This window comes from Anas platyrhynchos, chromosome 6 (assembly GCF_047663525.1).
Source record: "Anas platyrhynchos isolate ZD024472 breed Pekin duck chromosome 6, IASCAAS_PekinDuck_T2T, whole genome shotgun sequence".
In the NCBI taxonomy this organism is placed as follows: Eukaryota; Metazoa; Chordata; class Aves; order Anseriformes; family Anatidae; genus Anas; species Anas platyrhynchos.
In genome coordinates, this window is record NC_092592.1 from 14,758,862 (window position 1) to 14,774,498 (window position 15,637).

General features: G+C 42.5%; 1 protein-coding gene and 1 pseudogene across 3 annotated transcripts in view; one reads left to right on the forward strand and one right to left on the reverse strand.

Annotated features, from left to right (window-relative positions):
- Positions 1 to 15,637, reverse strand: part of TSPAN14 (tetraspanin 14) — a 42,972-nt gene that overhangs the window by 10,151 nt on the left and 17,184 nt on the right. For all 3 annotated transcript variants that reach the window (XM_038180826.2, XM_027459955.3, XM_027459956.3), the window contains exons 3-5: positions 10,451 to 10,501; positions 1,623 to 1,769; positions 834 to 1,004 (exon numbers count right to left, since the gene is read on the reverse strand). In XM_038180826.2, coding sequence (XP_038036754.1) covers positions 834 to 1,004; positions 1,623 to 1,769; positions 10,451 to 10,501 — 369 coding nt within the window. The remainder of the gene's footprint in view (positions 1 to 833; positions 1,005 to 1,622; positions 1,770 to 10,450; positions 10,502 to 15,637) is intronic.
- LOC140002810 (inositol 1,4,5-trisphosphate receptor-interacting protein-like 1) lies at positions 5,662 to 7,054 on the forward strand (annotated as a pseudogene).

Here is a 15,637-nt window from a genome sequence, read left to right on the forward strand (position 1 = left end):
TCTATAAAAAAAAGAAAAAGGACAAAAACAACCTTTTTAAAAGGGAAAAAATATATATATAATAATCAACCTTTTTACCTTTTTATAAAGTACTCACATACGTATTTTGTTTCTGTCCACATATATAGATACAAATAAATAAATAAATAAATATAATCAGAAGAATTGCCCTCACTGGTTGTTTCTTGAGGAAGACAGCAAAAAGAATCTAACTGACTGAAAGCCACCAGGCCCTTACCAGCACAGGCCTTGTTATCTCCTGGTATACATCGTCTTTTAGTAACTGTGTGTTTTAGGACCACAAGGGCATAAAACTGTTTCAATCTTCCTTGACTGCATGTACTAGCTTCTCCCAGTTCAGAAAAATCATCTTTTGCTTCAAGCTGAGGTGCTTCTCAGAAAACAAAAGACCCTCTTACTATATCCCTGAACAAGACTGCAGTGCCTCCTAAAACAAGAGCGCAGACAATCTAGTCCATAGTTCCACTGCACAACTTTTCCAGGATGAGCAGTTTTTGTTGCTCAGTTTTTACCTCACCTGGTGCAACACTGATCAGAACAGGGGAACAAAAGTCAAGGTCAAAAGGCAGGTGGATGCTTGGTAAGTTCCCACACATGCACTTAGAAGGGCACTGCATCTCAGCAGTCCTGCCTCTCTGATGCTTTCAATACAGAAACAGCAAAACTGCACTTCTGTCACATGGCACTACTGTCTACAGGGTTTTATAGATCTGTAGAAACTACTTGCAATGCTGTAGAACACAGAGAGGAAGACTGCCATATCTACATATTCTCTTAGAACATACAGGAAAAGTGACAGGATATGAACTTACTATCTTCTGTAGCGAATCAATGAGGTTCTGGAGGTCAATATCATCTCGGTAGGACTTAATGTTATTCTCAAAGAACTCCTTGACTCTGTCCCTCACCCAGTCCTGGAACAAGACAGCCAGAACTGCTACTGCCAGCTCCAACAGAAATATAAACACAATTGTTCCACAGAACTGTGAAAGAAAAAAGTCACAAATTAGAGAATAACTCTTTTGAATACATCCCCATTCCAACTCCTCTGCTTCTTGGACAGTTCCCATTGTTATGTATTTTTTTTCCAGCTTAACTGTTTCTAAATCTAAAGCAAGAAAACCTCAATACAAAAACAAATGCTTAAGAGATTTCACAGTAGTCACTCAAGTTCCCAAGTTTTGTCCACTAAATATTTAGAAGAGATTAAGCTTTTAAGGGATTTTGTTCTCCCCAAGCCACAATATGATCTCGTTTCAGTAACTCCCAGCTATGTTCCAGCACATCATATTTTGTGATGCTATATATCCGATGTTAGATTCTAAAATACATACTATAAAAACATCACTGCTATAGCTGTATGAGAAAAGCAAGGAACATATTCCAGAAGCAGGGAGGAAATAATTAGGTTTAAACCTACACTGCTTTTAATACCATTCATTCATCACAGATGCTTGTCAGGGTGAACAAGATGCTTGTTCACCACATGTTGTCACAAACCAAATGCTCTAAATTAATTTTCATTTGTCCCCCAGGTTCTTCACCCATCATTTCCTACTTTCACATACGTAATAATTCCCTCATATAATGGTGATACTTACAAACTTCAGAAGGCAGATGTTTTCTCTCAGTGCTCCTACACAACCAGCAAATCCCAAAGTAAACATCACTATTCCCACCACTAAGACAAGCACCACTGGGTCCAGACCATGAAGACCAGTCACTTTTGTTAGATCAGACAACACACCCTGAAAGAGAAAAACACGGTAACAGAAAGATGACCACTACGTACATTTTTCATTTAACAATCCTTCTGAATTGCCACGATTTTTTACATGACTCCAAATGAACCGGTTGCAAATCCTTGAGCTTCCGAACAGTGACCCACTCAGACAAGTTTGGTCACAGAAGCATTATTGATACCAGTTTTCTTCACACCAGCAAAGGAAGTATTAACGCAAAGTGAAAGCTATTAATACTTTTAATAAGTACAGTCTAAACTTTTCAGATTACATTCTCCTAGGTCTATCTGCCAAACAAGCTTCCACAAGATGGTGCCAAAAGCTCAGTACTATCACTGAGTATTCACCTAGTTTCAAGGCAAAAGGACAAATGATTTATATTAATTTGAAATGTCTCAATCAGGAGAAGACCAAAGTCATTAAAAAAAAATCTTTCCAATCCTGATGTTTAGGTGGCAGAAAGGGAGAGAGAGAACACTAACCACAAAGAAGGATATGGATGATGTGAGGAAGAGAAATAGGATTTTGATTTAGTTTTCACATGAAACAGATTTCTTCTTCTCACCATTTTAGTTAATACTGAGAAGTCTTTCAAGTGCTTCTCCAAAGCCTTCCCCCCCAGAAAAACAGAAATATAGTTTAAGCATTCCTTTCTCACCACAAATAAAATCCTCACAACAACAGAAGTTGCCCTTTTCCAACAGGACACTTGCAATATACCTAATTTAACAGCAATGTTTTATTTTTTCTTAACTATCTGGAAATGCCTCTTATCTGTATAGCAATCTTACCTATTAAGCCTGTCCACCCAGATATTGGGACAGAATTTCTGAGTCTATGTAAATGTAATGCTAATACAATGAAGTAGTCACCTTCCCAAAATTAATTTATGTACAAGCTACTGTTACAATCCCATCAAATACATATAACACAAGACTTTCAGGTAACGTGCAAGAATAGCGTGCAAATCCCCAAAAAAACAGAAGGGACAAACAGCTGAAACTGCTGAAGTTAACAAGAATAATCCATAGCAACATCCAAGCAGCCCTGATGTGGTCTTACTGCTCCTCTCAGACCCAGCAACAGACTGATCATTTCAAGGAGGAAATACCTTCCCTTGAAAACGGAAAAATTATGAAAACCGACATAACAAAAGATGCCATTACGTGTTTACTGTTTGTTTTTTAAAGTATATTCTCAAGGTAGTTGCATTTGATACAAGATAATAGTATCAAATAAGCTCCTTAAGGTTTACAACTTATATAAGCAGTCCAATTCTGTCAAGAGAATGTACATTCTTATTTTGCTACTCAGGTATTTGTGCTAGAGTTAAGCGCAAAGAATATTCAACCTAAGAAAAGAATATTCAACCAAAGAATATTCAACCCAAGAAAATACCTTGGAAAAATTCATATCACTTTACAATTACATGTTTACCTAACAAAAATACTGTATTGGAAATAAAACCTTAAGATAAAACGTTCACATGGAGAAAAACTTCAGCTGATGAAAAGACACTGGTTAGCAGTACTCTAGTGACATGCAGGAGTTTGTCTTCTTTCATAGTGTGGTTTACAACAGATCTTATTAGAGCTGTTAATTTAGTGATAGCAAGACAATAGGGGCCTGGTGTTTGCGTTTTGCTTTGCTTTTTGTTCGTTTTTAAATCAAAACTGAATGAAGGAACAAAAAAAAAGTAATTAAACAGTGGAATTCAGAAATGCCTTGCCACAGGCTGGCGACTGAGTTGAAATATCCTATTAAGAATTGGTCATGGTTTATAAATTTCCCAACATTCAAAAAGTCCTGGGAAGCAAAAGCATTTCTAGTCAGCGTCATCAGTGGCGTTGTCATCCTTACAAATGGAGACCTCAAAGCTAGCTATCACACTTAGTCTAGTGGGTAAATCAGAGTGCCATCTAATCAAACTCTGGCCTCAAAAACCCTCATCTCAGATGCTGCAAACAGGGAAGATACCAAGACGAATTCAGTGCACATGCTATGAAACAAGCTATGAAACTAGTCACGTGAACATGAATAGGATGCTGAAAATTTCACAGCCATTTCCAGCTATCTCCTTCCCACACCCAAACTCAAGCTTTTCTCAGACAATCTCACTTGTTCAAGCAACATCTTTTGTAGGAGAACTTCCTCTGATCAAAGGATGTTATGAAGAAAAGGAGGCAGGAACTTGGCTCTATTATTCACCCTCAGACATTGGTTCACAAGTCCTCGTATTCATATTTGATGTTTACAACAGTCTCTTTTCAAAAGAGTGGGGAGGGCATAGGGGTGCTAACAAAAGATGTTAAGTAAAAAATCCCAAAGGAAGGAAGTCAACAAGAAAATTAATTCAAGAATTTTTAGTTCAAGGATTTTCCAAAAATAATTTTTTTCAAAAATTCAAAGACACTATCTTATCTCACTCAGGTCTCCAAGGACGTTTCTGCCTGTGCCATCTGACTTTCCCCTCTCTCCACACCAACAATCAGGATTTCAAGATATCACTGATATTAAGACAGGCCAAAGAACTGAACTTGTGGAATTATTTACTTTCAAGGAAAAAGTAAATTATTTCAATAAGCAGTAAATCAGCCTCCCCTTCTTCCCTGTCCACAAGGCTGTTATTCCTACCTTGATTTACTTGAAATAAAACAATCAGAAGTAGAGCTGAATTGCTTTTTTCCAAAGAAATTCCAGGGCTGAGTTTTGTATATTAAACAATGGAAGTGACATCTGCTACTAGTGCAACAAGCAAGAGGTTGCAAAAACTGGTATTTATAAAGCCCTTTGCAGCACAGGCCACCCTTCCCAATAACATCTAGATTTCTTACAGGTTCTTTCCTCACGCAGTGCTGATTCTAAATGCGTGCAACTCAAAAAGGACAGGAAAATGAGGCGTACAGAAATAAAGTCCATTTAGTGAGGTCAGTATCAAGAAAATAAAGAAATAAAAGTCTTTAAATCTTCTTCTAAGTCATTTTTAACAGTGACTTAGGAGTTCAATTGTACGTGCTTTATTTTCCATTTCTTTTCATGTTTGTAAGCACTATACCTCCACCTCAATTGAAATACATCAGTAACAGAGGGCAAATACTAATTGCCTTGAAAAACCTTACAGCTACAGTCTTGAGGTACATTAGTACAGAAGTTACAAAAACATCCAACAAGGACAGTTGATTTTTCTTACACTTACATTAGTTGGACTTACATAGTTGGCTGAATATGAGCCAGCAGTGTGCTCAGGTGGCCAAGAAGGCCAACAACGTCCTGGCTTGTGTCAGAAACAGTGTGACCAGCAGGGCTAGGGAGGTGATCGTCCCCCTGTACTCGGCTCTGGTGAGGCCGCACCTCGAGTACTGTGTTCAGTTCTGGGCCCCTCGCTACAAGGACATGGAGGTGCTTGAGCGGGTCCAGAGAAGGGCGACGAAGCTGGTGAGGGGCCTGGAGAACAAGTCCTATGAGGAGCGACTGAGGGAGCTGGGATTGGTCAGCCTGGAGAAAAGGAGGCTCAGGGGCAACCTTATCGCTCTTTATAAGTACATTAAAGGAGGCTGTAGCGAGGTGGGAGTTGGTCTGTTCTCCCACGTGCCTGGTGACAGGACGAGGGGGAATGGGCTAAAGTTGCACCAGGGGAGGTTTAGGTTGGATATTAGGAAGAACGTCTTTACTGAGAGGGTTGTGAGGCATTGGAATGGGCTGCTAAGCCTGCAGCGAGGGCCCAGCCGCTCAGGGCAGGGCTTGTGGCTGTCACCACCAGCTCTGGCCGCAGTCCCTGCTGCCTCCCAGCTCCCTTACCCAACCCCAGGGGTCTGCGGCTCCTGCCCCAGCTCCCTTGGCTACCAGCCAGCTCCCACCCAGCCCCACTGACCCCCTTCCCTCTCAACTCTTCCAGACCATGGTTTCAGCAATCTTACTCGCTTTGACATTCCTGGGCTTAATTCAGAGCCCACAGAAAGTCAGCGACAAACTGGATGAGGCTACAAATGCACGCATGCAGCAACGTGCAGAGTATCTGCAGACTCACATGATGCAGCTGTTGCTGGAAATCAAGCAGAGGGACCAGGAGCACAGCTGGGCGTGTGTGGGAACCCTGCTCCTGTCTGTGCTGCAGCACTGGCAGTTCTGGGTCCTGACGGGAGAGCTCGTCCTGTTCTTTGTGCTCCGTCGCATGCTCATGAAATCGTGCCGTGAGCTGCGCAGCAGAACCAAGAAAGGCATCTCCGGAAGGAAGGACGACAACAACTCTGAGGAAGACCCTGATGACATTCTGGATGCCCACAGATTTGTCAACAAGTACCTGCAGTGGCCAGTGAGGGACCTGGAAGGAATGGGCAAGGTCGTGGAGGAACTGGTGGACAACCTTCTCGTCGCCTGCCAGGGCCTCCCCAGCAACAAGTTCATGCCACGGCTGCAGCCACCCATTGGGGTGGGCAGCGCCTCCGGTCCCACTGAGCGTGACACCATCTACCGCCTGCTCGTGCCCCTGAACCCACCGCCCGGGCACGCCTTCCATCTGGAGCTGGGCACCGAAGGGGAGAGGAGAGGCTGGCCAGGAACTCCTGCCTCTGCGTGGAGCTGCAGTGCATGTGCACATAGGAGCGGATGCTAGGTGACGTGCTGTGTTTTCTCCACTGTCTTGAGCATGAGCTGAAGAATCAGGACCCGAACCTCCTGAACACCCTCTGCTGCAGCTCCTACTTGGATGCGTGGAAGACGGCACATCCGTGGTTCCAGGAGCTGGTGGCAGAAGCCTGGGAGGCCGTGCCTCAGTCAGCCCAGATGCAGCTAATGATGCTGCCCTCCACCCGCTTCTGAGAGTTCATGCTGACCAATGCCTCCAACGAAACCCTCTCAATCAAGCTGATGCTTGGGGCAAAGCAGGATGACTCAGACACCTACCTGACCTTCGAGTAGTCAGAGGCTGGCATTCGCAGCAGCACGAGGTGGCCCCAGAGCTGCGCTGTGCCAGAGATGCTCTTCTTCAGGAAACACCTTGGCATGCTCGGCACACCTTCCACCTCAGACATCTGCAGCTCTGTGTCTGTATCCTGGTAGGCACCAACTTCGCCACCCATGCCTCAACGACAGCTGTCACCCACCTCCTGACCTGACCACCATCCTCGTGGCAAGCATGCGCAGGAGGGATTTCACCAGCAATGATTTCGGTGGCTGCAAAGCTGAAGGAGTGACACCCTGCTTGCCACATGCCCCAGAGCTTAGCATGCTGCCCATGGAGAAGACGCTGCTCAGTTGGGAATTGCTCCTCCATGTCCTCTCCGCAGCAAAACCACCCCTGGGGGAGGCACACCCCATGCAGCTGAAGACTGCATGGAAGCTTGCAGGGAAGCTTGCAGCAGAGGGAAGCTTGAAGCAGGTCACTGTCCTCTTTCCACCTGGACAGTGACCATCTGGGCTCCTGGGGAGCATCCACTCACTCCAGGAGCTCTGGTCTCTGCAAAAATTGTAATATATATTGTTTGTTTGAACAAACGCTTTGTCTGTCAGTGTCTGTTTCACACCGGGTCAGGAAATGCGAGTGTGAGGTGCTGACAGCTGGGCTGCCAAAGCCCCGGGGAGCATTTAGCCGAGGAGCTGATTCTGTGGGCTTCAACTGCGCTCCTTCTGAAGCTACAGCTCTGCTGCCTGTCCTGGCTCCTCCAGCAGGGCAAGGAGAATAGCTCAGCACCCTCCTCAGGGCCATGTGTTGCCAGTGTGCTGTATGGAGTCTGAAGGGGGGACTTGTGCAACGTGAGGCAAACCATGCCCTGGGAGCCAAACGGCTCCCATCACAGTCCAAACACTTCTTAAACTCCTGTCCCAGTGTGTGACCATCCTCTCAGTGAAGAACCTCTTCCTGATGTGGTTTAGCAGAGGACTTGTTAGTGTTAGGTCAGAGGTTGGACTCAATGATCTTGAGGTCTCTTCCAACCTAGACAATTCTGTGATTCTGTGACACTGATTGTCATCATAACACACTGTCACTGACTTACAGCACAAGCTATGAGCATACCTTTAAACAGTTTACATGTGTACAGATGCACAGAGATCAGCTAAAAAGACTAAAGAATAAGTAACCTATAACAATAGAATAAGTTGTGTTAGGCTCCCCTGTAGCAGGCGGGTCTTTTCCAAAAGCAGACATGGTATTTCAGTTGCAGTCCCCAGAGTAACAAGTGCTGTTGGAAGTCTCCTCCCTCAGCCACTGGCTGCACCAGTGCTAATACAGCCCAGCACACATGTGGTCTCCTTTGATATGAAGGCAGGCTGCTGACTGATACTCAACTTGATGAGCAGCCCAAGGTTTCTTCCTCACAGAACTGCCTTCCAGGCAGTGATCCCCCACCCAGCCTGTACTAATGCATGAGATAAATCCCATGTCTGGGGTGGAGTAAAAAAAAAAAAAAAAATTAAAAGTGCAAAAATAAGCTTTCACAAAGTTCCCCTCAACTCATTTTTCCAGGCCCACAAAGTCCCTCTAAGCAACAGCTTTGCTTTCCAGCAGACTGCTCCCTCTCCCTTTGTTATCAGTCATGAATTTGCTGGAATGAAGTTAGGCTGACCCATCTCCAGTTTCCCAGATATTGCTTTGTGTCCTTCTTGAAATGGTTTTATTGAAAAAAACTTTTTCAGACATGATGGCTGTGTAATTTTGATTTTATTACTGGTTTATTGCAGTGACACTCATTTCCTCTTTTTGCAATACTTCTTGGACACTTGTATGAACATTGATCCAGTTTTTATTGTATAGACTTAATTTTGTGCAGCAACTTTTACATGACTGTTTGGAATAGCAAAGCACATGTAAAGATCATAAGAATAGGCCAATTAGATCAAAAACTTAATTTACTGTATTAGACTCACAAGCAAACAGAATGCAAATCAGGGTGGGTGACTTATTTTTCTTAAGTAACTTTCAGCACTTGACACAAAACACCATGCTTCTTTTGATATATTATCAGCTCAGAGACATACATGGGACTTACGTCCAGAAAAAAAAAATCTGAATTGTAGTCATACTGGAAAAGATGACAAAAAATGAACAAAGCAGTTAAAGGGATCCAACGTACTTCATGCTGCACTAGGAGACAGGATGTTTAAAGTTCTCCCACCACCTTTAGTTTATCTTTGGGTTTACCACTGCAGCACAGCTTCTGGAATGTTTTTCTTTTACTTCCTATCTATTGTTCACTGAGACTTATCTGCAAACACACAGATCCACACAGGCACATACAAAGACTATGGCTTTGTGGCACTAATATGAAAGCGTCCACACAGAACAACTGGCATGAAAAATAACCTACTGATTGCATGAGCCATTCAGAAGTTTAAAACCACAGGAAAAGCTTCCAAGCAGTTATTTACAAAACAGAACAGACAACAAAAACATTTCAGGCAAAATTTAAGAAAAATCAGAGTCAACAATTTTACTGAAAGTAAAAGCATTACTAATGTTAACATACCATAGAGGACATGTGGCAAATGGAGCTAGTCATTTCTAACCGCAGATATCATATGCGTTTCTCCACAGAACAGTTTGTACAGAAGCAATTTTAGGAAAATGAGAATACAAACTGAAGACAAGTTTGACACCTTCCATAAAACACCTTCCATAAGGATTGGAAACAAAATCCCTTTATAAGGGAATAGGAGGTAAATGTATTTGTGCATGGAGTTAGCCTGCTTCCTATGTATCAGTGATATAGTTGTGAGGATCGTGCATACACACTGGGAGCGATGAGGAGAATAAATGCCTCAGCATTAAAATTATCGTAAAACTCAAGCTTCCAAGAAGCGGGGAAATCCCAGAACCTCACTGTATGTGGACAGTTTCCCTATACAAGTGCTCTATGGAAATGTTACACTACATTGGTAATGAGAGTGTATCTACTCAGCAGCACAACTCAGTGAGGGCAGCTGCCCTCTTCTGTTAATTAAAATGCAGATTAAGTCTTCCAGTCATTGTCACTTTTTCCCCTACTGCCTGCAGTCACAAAGCCATGCTTTTACATTTGTAACAATGGGGCGATCCATTCACTTCCACGCCTACACTGCCTCTTCTCTTGTGAGATGAGAGTTCAGCAGGTACATGCCTGCAGACTTCCTCTGACTGAGGAAGTTGTTAAGCTGAAAGAAACCTTACTAAAATAAGCATTACTTGGCTGGATCACGTTTCCCAATTTTGTTCCTCTGCATGGTCATACAATCACTTCTGCAACTCCACAGGGTATAAAGATAACAGATGGACTTAAGATGGAAATACTTCAGAACTATGGTCCCAGAGATGCATTTTAATTTTTATATACATTAAACTTTTATGTTCCTTTCAAACACTATTCATTCCTAATAAAAGGAGGTGAGGAGATGAGCGTATTTTAGAAAACATGTCCATAGAGAGAACCAGTCCAACACTATTCATGAAGATTATTCATAGAAGTCTAAAATCTTTAGTTCTCTTAAACCCTACTCTTAAAGCCTACAAAGAGGCCTAAAGATTGAAGGACACAGCTTAATACCCAATCATGGGCAAAAATGAAACTCCAACTAACTTCAGTTTAGATCATCTGAACATAGTCCTGAGCTCTGATGCTATATTTAATCCTCGCTGCTTCATGAGGAGAGAAATTGGTTTACTGGGGCAGGAGAGAGCAGCCACTAAAGAATGCAACAGACATTTCTACCCTTACCTTTTCACTCCATGCCCAAAGTCCAACTGCGAGGAACGCCACACCAGCTAGCTAAAGCAAAAAAAAAAAAAAAAAGGAACATTAGATCTAATCAGTGAGAAAACACATTCTCAAACACTTAGCCAGTAGCACTATTGCTCAAGTAGAATAAACATTGTCTGCAATCCCAGATAATAGTAATGGGACATTCTTCCATGAGTTACTCCTAGAAAGAAAATCTAGAATGCTTTAATTCTATGAAAATCCTGCATTTACAAACTACTTTTTGACAGTATTTTACTTTGATTATTCATGATTATTTGAGAGGGATACATTAGATTCCAAAATATTTAATGCACTTCGAGGTCATTCTGTATTTAGTCACGTTATAGTACCACTCCTAGACAGCAGGCATGCTTAACTTTTCACAACTTCGGTGTCAATACTCAGATTAGACTCTTCCCTAATTACATACAATTTCTCATCTTTTGCCTTGTTTGAGCCCTTTTGACCATTCCTTCAGTTTAATTCAATTCACTTACTCGCAATAAGCAACAGATCTAATGCATAATATACAAACTCCACACCAATTCACATGCTTGCATAATAAATACTTCTGAATTATATTCACCCAAACTAAATGAGATCCTTGTCCTAATTTGTATTCCATTTCTTCATTCTCAGGCAGTTCGTTTTTAGTATCCAATTTCAGTAATCAAGCTAAAATGACCTCTACACACTCAGGGCCATCATCACCCTCCACCCAATCAATTACTTAAAATGGCATTCTGGCTTGAAACACCCATGTACCGAGTCCACTGTAACCATATGAACAACTGAGGTTGCTCCTACACACCAGCCAAGCCTACAGGAGCATGACAAGTAAATCCCTTTAACACACCCTAAAAAGGGGATCCTTTCTGCTAGGAAAGGCAGTGCCTCCCATGAACTGAATGTGCATTATAAGCAATTTCCTGTAGCACAAGCAAGAAATGGGACCCTCCTCCCCTCACACGACAAAATGTGTGTAGGTTTGAAGTGCTGCTGGGTTCACTGTCCACTGCCTCTAAACTGCATTCAGGGTAAATGAAGCTCCTCTGAGTGTACTCCATCAGGAAGTGGGGAAAAAGAAAGCCAGAAAGGCTACAAGTGTCATCATCCATGCCATTCTGTAAAAATTACTTAAATGATGTGAGACAGCTCTGTCTGTGCACGCAGCAAGCCATACGGTGGCGCTTAAGCATGCAGATGAACAAACCAAACCCACAACTGATACACAGGAAGAGTTACTACTAGGCAAAGCTAAGTGAGTAAAATTTCCAGATGTTGCTTAGTAAGTGTCCTCTTCAGACTTGCTGTCTTTCATTATAATTACCCTCCTAAATAAACTGGAATGGATTCTTATCAAGTACATTTTCACTAGCATGCTTCATTCTCATCTCAACAAACACTGCTCTCATTTCTTTTTATAGAGCATTCAGTTTCACAAAACACTATATTTGCAGAATTACTGCTGTGAGCACCCATGCAAACTAGCTGCAAGTAAAACTGAGTTTATCAGCAGAAATATAGGCTTGGTCTCATAGAATTAACACTGATAAATCTAAAACTCAGTCCAACTAAGACATAAGTGATTCAGAACTCTCATGGGAAGCAGCCAAAGTACAAAGAGTTCCTTCAGCAAACTTAGCAAAGAGCAGTCAAGTATAACATTTTGCTGGAGGAACAAAGACACCAGCTTCTATATTTATAGGTGAGATTACTTACTTGCAGATAGGTTGTCTTTGTAAAACAGTGGTTATTTACCCAAGCAAGATTTCTTTGCTTTAAGTGCCACGTGCAAGGTACTTAAAGTATCTCACTGAAAACTGATCTAAAGACCACGGCAATAAAAAAAAAAAGCACAATCGGGTATACTCAGAATGGAAATCTACAGAAAATTAGCTCGAGGAAGATATCCTCTCTGCTATTCTTGCACAAGGAGGCATTCAAGTGACTGCTGTGGGGCAGACAAGGGAACAGATCCAGCTTGAACTGAAAGAAGAGTTTTAACCTTCATCGGCTCACTGAGCTGGCCACAGGAATGGGAGATCAGGCAGCTGAGAAGCAGCAATGCTAACTGAAAGTGCTCCTGGGGGAGAGTAAGCAAGCCAGCTAGTTCAAAAGAGAAGCATGTAAAAGTTTGCCTTTCACTAGGATCTGAATAACTTTTAAGCAAGAAAAATGACTGGACTACCCAACTCACTTCTGTGTCATTGAGTCACTTATGAGATATGATGCATAAAAGGTTGGATGGAAACATACACAAAGCAACTCAACTGTACCCCTTTGAACAGGAAACTAAACTAGCAGCCAGTGCTTGATCATTTCCTGCTTTAGAACTGAAAAAATCCAGAGCATGAACACACCACACTGAGCTTTAATCTCTACTCACAAGAGGTAGGATACTGATGCCAGATCCCAAGCACCAGACAGACAACCACTTAGCTTAAACACTACCTGTTCCCAAGCACCCTTTGAATTCCTTCAACTATGCTATGAGGATCACCTACAAACAGAGAACTTAGCACCTGGTTTGTTTCTCCTATTGAGGTTGTAGCTGAACACAGCTCCTGCAGTAGGACCCTTGCACACAAACCATGTCAGCCTGTTTCAAGGTCCAGTTAGAAGTTATGGGAATGTATTCCCATTGAATTCAGTTTCAGCACACACAAAATGTTACTCTTAAGAAAAACACTCTCTCCAGCCCCTGGCAAATAGTATTTGACATCATAGCTCCACCCACACCGGACTAATCTGCAGCCTACAGCCCTTCCTTCCTTCCTATCCTTGTCTCTTTCCAGACTTTTCCTCTTGGGGTCAGGAAACAACCTGATGGTGGATTCTTGCCTCTTCCTGGCACAACCCTGCTGTTTTAGGTATTCATGAAATACAACATAAGCTGCAAAAGCCAAGAAACCCTAGTAGTAGCTTAGTTGTTCTATTACTTTCCAAAAATAAACTCTGGAAAATAATTTCAAGCTTAAGAGATTTTTTTTTGCCCATCATCTTCATGTTCAGCGCAAGGCCCCTACAAGTCTCCTATAGTACAAGTGAAAACTTTTAATTCTCCCCTACCCAAAGCCCTTACGAACCAGGAACAAAGCTACAGAGAATTAGAAGATAAAATCAAGATGACAGCAACCGAAACCTATTTCACTCTCTCCCCTCAATTCATTAGAGGGGCAATCAGTTTACACGCAGCCTAAAAGGCTTCAGAAGACAAAACCACATATAATCCTTCACTCAAATAGCCACATCCTGGCCAACATATAATTCTTGGGCTGCCCCAAAAAGCCTTCAACTGCAGACAGAAAAGCAACTAAGGCACTTCCTTTTACTCCAGAGGCCTTCTAAAGCAAAAGCCAAAGGCTCAGAGCAGTGCTGCACAGGGCAGGGCCCCACCCACCCCGCTGACTCCTCTGGGCTCCCACAGCACAACTCAGGCTCCCTTTGCAGAATGACTCAGTGCGGCAAGGTGCCAGAGCCAGGCCCTTCCTCTCTCACAGCACTGCAATCTTTTAATTTCATTACACCAAATGAAGCTACTGAGCGGGAAGAAGGGGGGTGCCGAAAGCAGCTTTGAAGCTCAGCAGGAGGTCTGGCCTTGCTGCATGCCATAGGGTGGTTTCACCAAAACTTCTGAGCATCCACTGCAGGGCTGCAATCCTGCCTCAACACTGCTCAAAGGAGTGTATTTGGAGAAGTTTGATCTTATTAGCATGATTAAAAAGCAAGAAAACAAAGGAACTGCACATTAAACTCGTGTCCAAGACCAAGCCTCCCTGTGACCTCCACTCCCTTTCTTAGAAGGAAAAGCAAAGCACAAAGCACAGAGAAATGACTCTGGAAGCCAGTCAGACAACTCAAGACCATCAGAACTAAGGCTCTACTCTCAAGTTGTCCATGTGAAAAAGAAAACAACACACTTTCAAATACAGATTTCTAAAGGATGACAAAGCTGTGAGCTTGTCATTATTACAATACTGTAACAGAATCATATCTGCCTCTTTTAAGTTCGGTATTTTTCTACTCATCAAATGAAATGAATTTGAAACATGACAAACTGAAGAAAACCAATCACCGATGGAGAAGTCCATGTATTCTGTAAACTAAGACACCACATATTTTGAAGTTTACCAAGTTCACTTTTATTTTGAGCTACAGCAGGGAAGGCAACAACAGAAGTACTGCATCTTTAGTAAGCACAACAGAAAGACAAACACAGTTTATCTATATTTACATGCAGATTAGCTAGCATCATCTCTCTGAAAACAACTCAAATGGGCAAAAAGGCTGTCCACATAGCCAAGGTGTCATCTCTCATGCCCGTTAGTGGCCACCCTCATTCTGGGAAAAAAAAAGAAAAAACTCACATGGAACTGACAGGACTTAAAAATAACGTAGCCAAAGAAGAGCTGACTTTGGGATCAATTTCCAAATCCAACTCCAGTTTGTAGAAACAAACCATCTGTCAGAGGAAAAAGGCTGGACCACCTCTTCCAGCCCCAGCCTGAGGCACTGGATCCAGCAGGGCTCCTGGGCCCAGCTGTGCACCTGATCCAGTGCAGCTGTGCCGCATCCACAGCATGCAACTTTATCAGCCCACCTGCTGGAGCATTCACATTTCTCATTCCAGCAAGCAGATTTGAGCAGTTTACCCATGAGTGCCCATGCACCTGTCCTGCAAATCAAAAAATCTTGACCAGAAATAGCACTGCCTCCTTAAATGCTGATTTTAACGTAGTTACATTTCCCTTCTGATTTTTTTTTAGCCCACTCTTATTTTAAGGCGCATAGAAGCTTATTTACTTTGTTCTTCTACACAGCACTGATTTGTCCAATTAAATGCATTGCTAGACTCGCCATCTCAGCCAGCTTGATGTCATAGACTCTTGAACTACTGCATTGGCTAAGATTCATGCACTCGCTTATAAGAGCGCCTACCCTCCCACTCAATGTTTTTACATAGCCTGTTCTACAACTACAGCTGCCACGCTTGCCAAAAGAGTTGTAGTTACACATAATTTACCAGGTCAGCCTGATGATAACTTTTCAGCAGAAGCTTTAGACCATTCACTGAGCAAACTACCAAAACTACTAACACCTGCAGAAGAACAATTCTTCCAGCAAGAACAAAATCATTGGAAACCCACAAACTGTATTTCA